This window comes from Rana temporaria, chromosome 4 (genome assembly GCF_905171775.1).
Source record: "Rana temporaria chromosome 4, aRanTem1.1, whole genome shotgun sequence".
NCBI lineage: Eukaryota > Metazoa > Chordata > Amphibia > Anura > Ranidae > Rana > Rana temporaria.
In genome coordinates, this window is record NC_053492.1 from 79439988 (window position 1) to 79452713 (window position 12726).

At 43.7% G+C, this 12726-nt stretch overlaps 1 protein-coding gene across 1 annotated transcript in view; it reads left to right on the top strand.

The window, feature by feature from the left end:
* Positions 1-12726, top strand: part of GREB1 (growth regulating estrogen receptor binding 1) — a 213598-nt gene that overhangs the window by 39329 nt on the left and 161543 nt on the right. Inside the window, exon 2 of the mRNA XM_040348569.1 lies at positions 11915-12071. Coding sequence (XP_040204503.1) covers positions 11915-12071 — 157 coding nt within the window. The remainder of the gene's footprint in view (positions 1-11914; positions 12072-12726) is intronic.

Here is a 12726-nt window from a genome sequence, read left to right on the forward strand (position 1 = left end):
GTCCTGCAGGATTTCATGCCGCGCGCGCCCGTGGGGGCGCGCATCGCGGCGATCGGTGATGCGGGGTGTCAGTCTGACACCCTGCATCTCCGATCTCGGTAAAGAGCCTCCGGCGGAGACTCTTTACCACGTGATCAGCCGTGTCCAACCACGGCTGATCACGATGTAAACAGGAAGAGCCGTCGATGGCTCTTCCTCACTCGCGTCTGACAGACGCGAGTAGAGGATAGCCGATCGGCGGCTCTCCTGACAGGGGGGGTTAGCGCTGATTGTTTATCAGCGCAGCCCCCCCTCGGATCGCCACACTGGACCACCAGGGATGCCCACCCTGGAGCACCAGGGTGGGCAAAAAAAAAAAAAAAAGCCAAAAAAAAAAAAAAGTCTAAAAAAAAAAACAAAAAAAAAAAACATAAAGAAAAAAGATGCCAGTCAGTGCCCACAAATGGGCACTGACTGGCAACAATCAGTGCTGCCACCCCAGTGTCCATCAGCGCCACCCCAGTGTCCATCAGCGCCACCCCAGTGTCCATCAGCGCCACCCCAGTGTCCATCAGTGCCACCCCACAGTGCCCATCCATGCCCAGTGCCCACATAGCAGTGCCCATCTGTGCCACCCATAAGTATCCATCAGTGCCGCCCATGAGTGCCCATCTGTGCCGCCTATGAGTGCCCAGTGCCGCCCATGAGTGCCCATCAGTGCCGCCCATGTGTGCCCATCAGTGCCGCCTATGTGTGCCCATCAGTGCCGCCTACGTGTGCCCATCAGTGCCGCCTATGTGTGCCCATCAGTGCCGCCTATGTGTGCCCATCAGTGTCGCATACCAGCGCCGCCAATCAGTGCCACCTCATCTGTGCCCGTCAGTACTACCTCATCGATGTCCATCAGTGCCATCTCATCGGTGCCCATTAGTGCCGCCATATCAGTGCCCGTAATTGAAAGAGAAAACTTATTTACAAAAAAATTAACAGAAAAAAATAAAAACGTAATTTTTTTTCCAAATTTTCAGCCTTTTTTTAGTTGTTGCGCAAAAAAAAAAAATCGCAGAGGTGATCAAATACCACCAAAAGAAAGCTCTATTTGTGGGGAACAAAGGACGCCAATTTTGTTTGGGTACAGTGTAGCATGACCGCGCAATTGCCATTCAAAGTGCGACAGTGCTGAAAGCTGAAAATTGGCTTGGGCGGGAAGCTGCGTAAGTACCTGGTATGGAAGTGGTTAATAACCTATTTCTATTTACTTGCGACTATTAAGCGAAAAAAGTCGTACGATCCGTTGTACGATATTCGGATCGTGTGTATGGGCCATTAGTTTGCTACTGAACTGAGGCATGCTGGAAGTTGGGAGTTTTTCTAGACTGGCCTAACGTTTTTCTTGTTTGCCAGTGTCCAGTCCTCCTGTGACTCAAATCTGAATGGCTTCCTATGTCCCTCAGTGTACTCCAAGAAAATGACTTTACAGTGAGTACACACGACAGGTCAAAACCAATGAGAATGGACCGAGGTTCAGTTTCATCGGTCCAAACTGACCGTGTGTACGGCCCATCAGTCTTTTGTACTTCGGACCAACATTTTAAAACTTGCATTAAAATCGAACCGATGGACCGCTGACCGATCGGGCCAAACCGACGGTTAGTACACAAAAGCATCGGTTCAAAACCCGCGCATCCTCAAGTCGACGCATGCTTGGAAGCATTGAACTTCGTTTTTTTTCAGCACGTCGTGTGTTTTACGTCACCACGTTCTGACCCGATCGTTTTTTGAACTGATGGTGTGTACACACATCAGACCATCAGGCTACTTCAGCGGTTAACCGATGAAAACGGTCCGTCGGGCCATTCTCCTCGGATGAACCGGTCGTGTGTACAGGGCCTTATTTATCATGTACAGCAATGTATAGAGAAATGCTGTTGTGCAGTAATTTTACATACTGTATAGTTAGAATTTCTTTTTAGGAGAATTCCAGTAGGATTTATTTTTATATTTAAACTTGGTTATTGAAAGTTTACAAAGATGATAAACATCTAAGATCATAGAGGATTATAACTAAATAAGTGTATCATAGTGTATATAGCACAGAAACATGAAAAATAAGTCACAAATTAAACTGATAATAGAGGATACCAATGCCAACATTAAATAAAGCCTTAATTATCAATATAAGAAACCCACTAGTTCTGAGACAGGACCAGTCATTGGTTCATAAAATAGCAAACATAAGGTATTCTGTTCGAATTTAAACAACGATAACAGGTATTTAAAAGACAATTGTCTTTCTGGCTTGATACCCAACAATTATTATTAATTGTAGACCAAAAGAAAAAAGAGGAGGTAATAGAAGAGAAGACAGAAAAAGAAAAGAAAAAAAAACACAATAACGGGGAGCAGGGAAGGAGGGGAGAAAAAAGGAACAACAAGGCACCCATGGAGGACCTCAGAGTTGGCTGTGTGTCACAGTGGTGTAGAGACAAATCAATTAAAATGAGAGAAATATCGAAAATAAGACTATGCTCTCCATGTGTGGTTATAAAATTATGATTTGTCCTCATCCCAGGTGGTGAGCATATTCTTTTTCACAAGCCCATTCAGCCATCAAAGGGACCTCCAAACACCGCCAGTGTCTAGCTATCACAGAGCGAGCAGCAGTGATAAAATGTCTGCTAAGACTGCGTTTGACTTGTCTGTAGGATCCTGGCAGCACAGTAAACAAAGGTTCATTCGGAAGTTTGATTTCCTGTAAATTTATCAAGTAAATGCAGTATTTTGTCCCAGAACGGGAGAATTTTTAGACAGGTGCCCCAAATGTGTGACATGGTGCCAAGAGCCTGCAAACAGCAGCACCAGGTATCAGGAACAGAGGGATCAATTTTGTGTAAAATTGTAGGGAAGCGATACCATCTAGGACAGGACACGATAATTGCGCTCTTGCGCATTGGGAGGAAATTGACAATTTGTAAGAGACTGCCAGTACAGGACTGTTGGGGGAAAAGGAAGCATTACCAAACATTGGGGTTAAAGGGCTCAGCCTAGAAGAGAGTAGTCCTCTATTCAAACATGTATCCCACACCTGTAGAGAAGCATGAACCGTGACTGCCGGTGGCCAATCACAGAATAATCAGCTCTGTGGGAGGGAGGGGTTTGCCTGAGTAAACTATTTTCTTTTCCTGCAAAGTTGCTTCAGTTAAGACAGTGATCCGATTTTGGAGGCAACTTATATTGAAATCTATGGGTACAAGTTGCCTAGAAGTCGCCTTGAAGTAGTACAGGAACCTTTTCTGAAGTCGGAGCGACTTCAGTAGTGTAGATTAAGACGGCTCTCATTCACTTCAATGGAATTTCTCATGTCACGTGACTTGGGGTGACACAAGTCGGATCCCAAGTCGCTGTAGTGTGAACCGGCGCTGAGAGGTAAGAAGTCTTTGGAGAGCTGGTGAGAAGATTCTGTCCAGGGCAAGGAAGTAAGTGCCGAAGAGATAAGGTTCTGTTCTATGCGGGTCTACAATTTAGTATGCTGGCCATGACATCAATCGCCACCCTAACTAAAGAAGCAGAATAAAAATACAAGGACATTTTGAGGCAAAGCTACACCTCCCCTGTTCTTGGGTAAGGACAAGACAGTATGTCTGCAGTAGGATTTCTTTTTAAATGTACATTCTCTACCCAAAACTACTATGAAAATGTCACAAACACTACAGATAACAAAAGCCATACTGTATGTACACTTTAAATGAAATACATTGTAGAAACCCAAGAACCTTGCGTTACAATAGACATAATACATCTACTTTTTCTTCACTATAACAGATAGAAGTGGAGAGAACTTTGTGTTCCTCTGAACAAGAACAGTATGTTCTATGACGTGAGGAGAAGGCTTCATCTCTGTACGCTACCAAATAATGTGCATGTCTGGAGATCGCTCTCTGACCATAAAACGGGACAGTGATAGCTAAGATTAGCAGAGGGAGGATAATGCAATGTCCCCAATAATGGGACATTTATGGCATTCATTCTGTCACTGCACTGCTTATTGAGCTGTGTCGATGGTTCTATAGTATTCAAGGGCACGTGTTTATGTGTTTCTCAGCAACAGATTTCCTTGTGGTGGTCTGGTCCTTATTAAAGTGGAACTCCAGCCATATTTCTTCTTATTTGTAAAGATAGATGTAGATAGACGAAGAAGAGTTATGCCGCGTACACACGATCATTTTCCGGCTTCTAAAAAATTACGTTTTTTTTTATGTCATTAAAAACGATCGTGTGTGGGCTTCAGAGCATTTTTCGGGTTCTAAAAAATTGGCAAAAAAAAATTCGAACATGCTCTATTTTTTAAAAATATTTTTAACGTTGTCGTTTTTTGGGTTGTAAAAAATGGTCGTGTGTGGGCTTTAACGATGTGAAAAATTTGCGCATGCTCAGAAGCAAGTTATGAGACGGGAGCGCTTGTTTTGGTAAAACTACCATTCATAATGGAGTAAGCACATTCATCACACTGTAACAGACAGAAAAGCGCGAATCGTCTTTTACTAACACAAAATCAGCTAAAGCAGCCCCAAGGGTGGCGCCATCCGCATGGAACTTCCCCTTTATAGTGCCGTTTTTTTCACGACCGTGTGTAGGCAAGGCCGTTTTAATGATCAAGTTGAAAAAAACTTTGTTTTTTCTAGAGCCTGAAAAACGTCATTTTTTAGAACCCGAAAAATGATTGTGTGTACGCGGCATTAGAATGCTGTCAGGTTTTATTGCCATGTCACAAAATTTACTTTCATTACCTGTCCTGTCTTTAGAACAAAGAGGGAGGGGAACTCTTCCTTTTAGAAACAGCAATAAATCCTTTCAGAAGGTTGAGTCCCCTCCTCACTATACTAAAAACAAATAGTTTAATTGCCGTCTGTGTCCTTTTGAATATATTTCCCCTGATTTCCTGTGTCTGTGATGATAAGTAGACTTCTGCTCAGAGGAGATACAGAGGTTTTTTTGTTTTCCAGTGTCAGTTTGCCAGAGCAGAATAGTCAATGCTTTTTTCGTTTGATCCTTTTTTGAGTCCCATTTTCTGGCATGTTCTGCGTTTTTCATGCACGTTTTTCATGCATTTTACGTTTTTGGGATGTGTTAATGTTGCTAGGAGGAGGTTTCTGTTGCATATGCATTTTTTTATGCATTTTTTTATGCAATTCAATTCAAGTCTATTGAACCACTGTGTAAAAAAGTCCCTGCATCTTTCCAAAAGACGTAATGCAGGAAACATAGATGGGAACATGACACATAGGGGGTTATTTACTAAAGGCAAATCTACTTTGCACTACAAGTGCAAAGTGCTTTTGAAATTTCACTGAAAGTGCACTTGGGAGTACAGTCGCTGTAGATCCGAGGGGGACATGCAAGGAAAATAAAAAAAAACAGCATTTTAGCTTGCACATGATTGGATAATAAAATCAGCAGAGCTTCCCCTCACTTCCAAGTGCACTTTCACTGCATTTTCAAGTGCACTTTGCACTTGTAGTTTGCACTTGTAGTGTAAAGTGGATTTGTCTTCTTTCGTAAATAACCGCCATAGGAACTACTGTTAAACGGACTGTAGTGCATTTCTGAAAATCTTTAAAGGCACTGCAAAATGCATTGGCGTGGACCTAACTTAAAATAAGGGGAGTAATCAGTCCCCAATATGTTTGCAAGTTTCTACTTAGAGAACAGTGGGCCAGATTCACAAAAAACTCCGGCGGCGTAACGTATCGTCTTTACGTTATACCGTCGCAAGTTTTCAGCCTAAGTGCCTGATCCTTAAAGAACTTACCTGTAAACTTGCGTTGGAGTAACGTAAAGCCGTCCGGCGCAAGCCCGCCCAATTCAAATGGGGCGCGCTCCCGCGCCGGACGTTCTGCGCATGCTCCGTTCGCAATTTTCCCGACGTGCTTTGCGCGAAATTACGGCGGCCCGACGTGTTTGTGAATCGCGACGTGCGTAACGTACTTACGCCGAAAAAAAAAAATTTGAATTCAAAGCGGGAGCGACGGCCATACTTTAACATGGGCTGTGTAAAGTTAAGGCATGAAAAACCATGACTAACTTTGCGATGGGAAAAAAAGACTTGCGACAACGTAACGAACGCGAAAACCTTCGTGGATCGCCGTAAAACCTCATTTGCTTACCCGACGCTGGAAAACGACGCAAACTCCACCCATCGGCGGCCGAAGTATTGCATCCTAAGATCCGACGGTGTTGGATCTTAGGGCTATCTATGCGGAACTGATTCTATGAATCAGCCGCATAGATACGACAAGAGATACGACGGTGTATCAGGAGATACGCCGTCGTATCTCTTCTGTGAATCTGGCCCAGTGTTTGTATCTGGAAAGCTACACCAATTAAACTTTTAAAGATGTAACTGGTAGTTTGTCATCTAGAACTAACCTGTCATTAATCTGGGTAATAAGAATTGAGCGTATCATTAAAAGAGGCATAAGCAAAGTTTACTTTCAAGGAAAAAGCACGTCCAAAAAATCAGTAGATCCAGGAATAGTGGCAAGTTAAGTTATTGCAAATCTCAACTTATCTTGCCAAAGGTAAAGCCCAACTGCAGTCTAAATTTACTTTCCAAAATGTCTCTCTAGAGGTTTCAAAAGAAAAAAGAAAAGAAAAATAACTAAAGCCGTTATCACTCCAAAACTCACCTTCAGTCCTGAGATGTCTCTGATAGTAACTACCTTTTGCCACAAGATGTCCTCAGTTTTCTGAGTTAACTGAAGCCCAGCGTCAAAATGAATATAATAATGCTGGGTCTCAAGGTAGAGGCTTCTCGATAGGGTGCATAGAGCTCAAAGTTGGGCCTTAAAGTGGATGTAAACCCGATTCATGAAATTTGAGCTGGGCATATATATCTGCAGTGTTTTCTTATCTCTCTTCAAAGAGCTAAGTCCCAAGGTTTTCTCCTGCTCCATTCTTCTGTTACCAGCATGATAAATTCTGACAAGTTCTTTGACACAGGAGATAAAACCAGCCTGAATTTTGTGTCGTGGAAGGTTGCTATAAATAGATTAGCATAGAGCTTGTCATGTCACAGGATAGCTCTGAATGAATGAATGACTTGTATAGCGCAACTCATGCAAACTGAATCGCCTCTGGGCGCTTTTTCCAGCTAGAGTCTGCTTGGCTGGTGCGGTCATTTTACCCCGTAGGATCGTGACACGCTTGGGACACACAGTCATACACACAGATATACATATATATACTGGGCCAATTTGGACAAGATCCAATTTACCTACCAGCATGTGTTTGGAGTGTGGGAGGAAACCGGAGTACCCGGAGGAAACCCACACATGCACAGGGAGAACATGCAAACTCCAGGCAGATGGTGTCGTGGTCGGGATTCGAACCAGCGACCCTTTTGCTGCTAGGCGAAAGTGCTACTCACTGCACCACTTTGCCTATGTGGAGTGGGGGTGTGTGCCTTTCCTCCAATCAGCTGTCTTGGCTGTATGCCCAGAATTCACTCCCAGTGCTGAACAGGAAGAGAAAATCTCCTAACAAGACATGAACTTTCTAAACAATATATAAAGATGAAGACAGCAGATATATATGTAAAACTTATGTAGGGAGATTTGTTTAATCCCGGTGTATGATATGAGGCTGTTCACTTCACTGGGTATAGAAGAAGGTTTACATCCACTTTAAGCTTGGCCCTACCCTTCCCACCCCTCAATTTAACTTGTTGGTCATTGAGAGCACCATTCAACATTAAAGGACCAGCAAAAGGCTTGAGAGACAGGAAAGGGTAAGACTAAGCTTGACTTTTATAAGTCAAATATTAAATCATTTTAAATAGTAAATTATAATATGATTATTATTTTGATATAGTATATTTAAAGTGGTTCTAAAGTCTAACTTACCTGGGGAAGAGATGGCGTGTGATGCTTTGGGCAATGTTCTGCTGGGAAACCTTGGGTTCTGCCATTCATGTGGATGTTACTTTGATGTCCGAGCCTCAATGGATCAGGTTGATTTTAGCATACTCAATATTAGGTGGGTAGTCATAATGTTATGGCTGATTGGTATATATTTCAGTGTTGGTGGCATTCGTTTTCTTTTTCTTTTTTTTTTTATTCCATGAATTGTTTTCTTTTTTTTTTTATAATCCTGAGAATAATGCCATTCCTGTCTAGGGTGGCTATTCATACCCCTCCACTGTTTCTATGGAGGGAGGCTGCTCTACTGATTTTTACTGAATTTTTTTTTATTTTATGGCTTGTTCACACTACTGTTGCTCCCTGAAGAGTGATCCCTGCTTAGATTGCTCTTCAGAGAACATTTGACAGGCGATGAGGACGTGTTGCATAGCCTCCTCACTTGCCTGCTTTGACCCCTTGAACCCCCAACTAGTGTGCTTTAACTGCATGCATTGCAAGGCGGTTGGAGCATGGCCCCATTCACTTGAATGGGTCACGTTCTAAGCTACAGGTACAGCTACTATCTGCTGTGGCCAGAAAGCAAAGCATCACGACCATGGCGTATGTACATCCATGGCCGATGCCTCTGCTACTAGTGGGGGGAGCGGTAAAATGTGACTTAAAGTGGAAGTACATGCAAAAATTAAAATCCCAGCATCTATAGACACCACAGATCTAACACTAACTTCTCTAGCCCTGTAAAGAAGAAATCACTATACATACCTTTTTGAACAAAATCCAACCCAATCTCCAGCGGCGGAAGCTCTGCAAAGGACACAGCCGATAACAGCTGTGAAGTGAATAGGAAGTAATGTCACCCATAGACTTACTATGGGGCTTCCATTGTCAGACATGTCCTCTGCACCCGCCTCCACAGAGAAGCCGCGGCTGACAGTTCTGCGCGGGATCTGGTCCGAGCAAAAAGGAATAATAACGCCACCACATCTAAGGAGTGGTAAGCTGCAGTATATTGAGTTTTTGTTCTTGGGTTTAAATGTCCTTTAACCCTTTTTCACTGCCAAAGTCGTTTTTGAATGTTTTGCACACATAGTTAAAAAATTAAATTTAAGATTACATAAACCCCAGAAAACATTATATATTTTCTGATAGCAGACACTCTAGAGAATAAAATAGTTTTATGTAACATTACATTTCCGCAAAGTTCTCGGAAATACAAAACTGCAGTTTAAAATTGCACTAAATTTAATTTTAAGGCACACAGACGCAATAAATGACCCAATTATTTTTTTGAAAAATATCAAGATGAGGTTGCACAGAGTAAATAGATACCCAACATGTCAAACGTTAAATTTGTGTCCACCCGTGAAATGGCAACAAACTTCAGTACCCTATATTTTCCATATGCAATGCTTTAAAAGCCCCCCCCCCCCATAGGTCATCAGTTTAGCGTTATGGAGGAGGTTTGGTGCTAGAAATATTGCTCTCACTCTGCTGTGTGCAGGGATATGTAACATGTTTATTGTAATCATTGTTTTCATACGTAGGTGCCCCTGACACCTGCGTTTACGTTCCGATGCGTATATATAAGGTTGGGGGGGGGGGGGGCCTTGGGTTTAACTTTCATTTTTTATAACTAAACCCAATTTTTTTTTACTTTACTTTAAGCAATCGGGCGGCAGCACAGCTGAGAGCTGAAGTTATACTCTGCAGAGCTCAGTAAGGCCTCGTACACACGGCCGAGTTTCTCAGCAAAAAACAGCAAGAAGCTTGCTGGGTTTTTTTTTTTGCAGAGGAAACCGGTCGTGTGTACACTTTTCAACGAGGAAACCGCCGACAATGGGAAAATTTGGCTCGCCGAAGGAACTCGACGAGCAAAACGATGTGTTTCGCCCGTCGAGTTCCTCTGACGTGTGTACGAGGCTTCAGAATAGCTTGGAAAGCTGATTGGAGGGAAGGGACACACCCACCTTCAGACAACACACAGGAACAGAGTTGAGGCTGTCAATCAGCTGGATGTCCCTCCCCTGTCACCATTTTTCTCTTGGTGACAGGAAAACTTTTCAGAAGTGATTCATGCTGATTGCAGAGTAACAAAGCTGCAGACAAAACACAAAAGTGACACTTAGTGCTCTTAACTAAGACAAGCACACACTTTCTCTAAGAGCCAGTTCACACAGGGGCAACCCGACTTACAGCGCGACTTTGCAAGGCAACTTCAGTGCGACTTGGAGCAACTTACAATGCGACTTAAAGTTGCCTCCAGGACTGGCGACTTTGGCTGTGGCCAATCACAGAATAATCAGCTCTGTGGGAGGGAGAGGTTTGCCTGAGTAAACAATTTTTTCTTCCTGTAAAGTTGCTTCAGTTAAAGCGGGGGTTCACCCTATCGACAGGAAAAAAAAAAAAAAATTTTCTTTTACCTTTAAATCAGGCACTGTAGCGCGAGCTACAGTATGCCTGTCCCGAATTTTTTCCCCCCATACTCACCTTGTAGTCGTCCATCGAAGATACCGGGGAATGGGCGTGCCTCTGGAGACGGAGGATGATTGACGGCCGGCTCTGGCGCGTCACGCTTCTCCGGAAATAGCCGAAATAGGCTTGGTCTTCACGACGCGTGCGCATAGCCTGTGCGCACGCGCCGTGAAGAGCCGAGACCTACTCCGGCTGTCTTCGGGGAGAGTGACGTGCCAGGGCCGGCCGTCAATCATCCTCCCTCTCCATAGGCACGCCCATTCCCCGCGGGAGCCGAAATCTACGATGGACGACTACGAGGTGAGTACGGGGTTAAAAAAATCGGGACAGGCATACTGTAGCTCGCGCTACAATGCCTGTCTCGATGGTAACATCATGTGGGTCAGGGTGAACTACCGCTTTAAGACAGAGATCAGACTTTGGAGGCAACTTCCATTGAAATCAATGGGCCGGATTCAGATACCACTTACGCCGACGTATCTCGATATACGCCACGTAAGTTTAAATTTGCGCCGTCGTATCTTTGCGCCGTACCCAGAAAACTAGATACGCCGTAAAATAGACTTCCTCCGACCGACGTATCGTGGGCGCATATTTACGCTGGACGCATCTTGGTGAGTTATATCTTTCTGAATACAGTACATGCCTCTCTGTGCTGGGCCGGCGTAGTGTAAATAAGATACGCTACGCCCTCATAAATATGCGCCAATGTATCTGAATCCAGCCCAATGGGTACAAGTTGCCTAGAAGTTGCCTAGAAGTCGGATTGAAGTAGTACAGGAACCTTTTCTGAAGTCGGAGCGACATTAGTAGTGTACATTAAGACGGCTCTCATTCACTTCAATTAAATTTTATTTATTTTTACTTTTTATCTTCGTTGTGTTCAGCTTTAAAAATTTTGTAGAAGTCTGTTCTGGATTCATCAGAACTGAAAAAAACGTGCGAAGAAAAATACATTTTGTTTCGGAAAAGTACTTCAATTTGACAAAAAAAGCTTTGTGTTTTTAGGACATGCTGTGTCGTATAGGACACCCAGCAATTACGGCGGCTCATCTCGGATGTAGCAATGACGTTGTCAGCTCTTAATGAGAAACACTAGCTTTGTGTGTCTGCACAAATCCACTGCTATCTCCTTTAGAAGCAATAAGAAGTGTATTGTGTGACACAGAGTTCTAACTGTGATGTTCCTGTACAGATTGTAAACAGTGGGGAGCCTCCAGGATCACAGGCACTCTAATGTCTTTTATAAGGTGTCAGCCTGTGGTCATTGGTGACTTGGAAGTGGCTGCTGGCAGGCTGTTTCCTGTAATATATCAAACCACACAGGGTCAGATCACACAGTACAAGAGGAGAAATCCTCTGCCTCTCTGCAGATTCTCATTGCAGTGTTCCTGCTCACATCACTCTATCTCCATCTATCACTATGAGAATTGTTAACTGGCACCCTTATACTTGACCTTACAGGAATATATATTGTCTGAATCCATTGGAACTGTTACCTTTTTTTTTCGGGAAGCTAATTTTTTTTTCTACTCCTATGGAAGATGGGGAATTCGTACGCTGGGCAGCTCAAGACGACGCGTTTTGAGGAAGTTTTGCACAATTCCATCGAGGCATCTCTGAGGTCGAACAACTTGGTCCCCAGACCCATCTTTTCACAGCTGTATTTGGAAGCTGAACAGCACCTCTCCTGCTTGGAAGGTAAGAGATTGTGAGCCTGTATACACTGCTGCTGTCATATGAAAGTGCCCAGATTCTAAAATGTATTGAATTTATTCTGGACACTGCTTAAATCAATGAAAGAAGTACAAGACACATTTGTATTTTGTAGTGAATTGGTTTTAATATGTGTGTTTTATGGGGTTACTGCAAACAAGCTCTGGCAGATTGACCTTCTGCTTATAAAAGCAATAATATATATATTATTATTTTGCAGTTAATTGTTTTTATGTGGAGCCTTAAGGTTCCTCTAGAGGTTTCCACGGGTCCCTAAAGTGATTGAAAAGGATGTTTTTTTTTAAATAACAAGCATCTTTATACTTACGTGCTCTGGAACTGCACAAAGCGGCCCTGAACCTCCCTTTCTTGGGTCCCCTCCCGGCGCTGCTGGCTCCCCCTCTCTGTCCAGTGCCCCCACAGGAAGCCGCTTCCCATGGGGGCACCCGTGCATGCTCGCGTTGACACAGACAGCGGGTCTTGGCTCTGCCCCCTCATCACTGGCTTTGATTGACAGCACGGGGAGCCAATGGTTTCGGTGGCCCAGCAAAGCCAGCGAGTGTGGGGAGAGAAGAGCTGCAGACATGCACAGCTTTGGATCAAATGAGGGCTTGGGTAGGTATTAGGGAGGGGTAAGGGG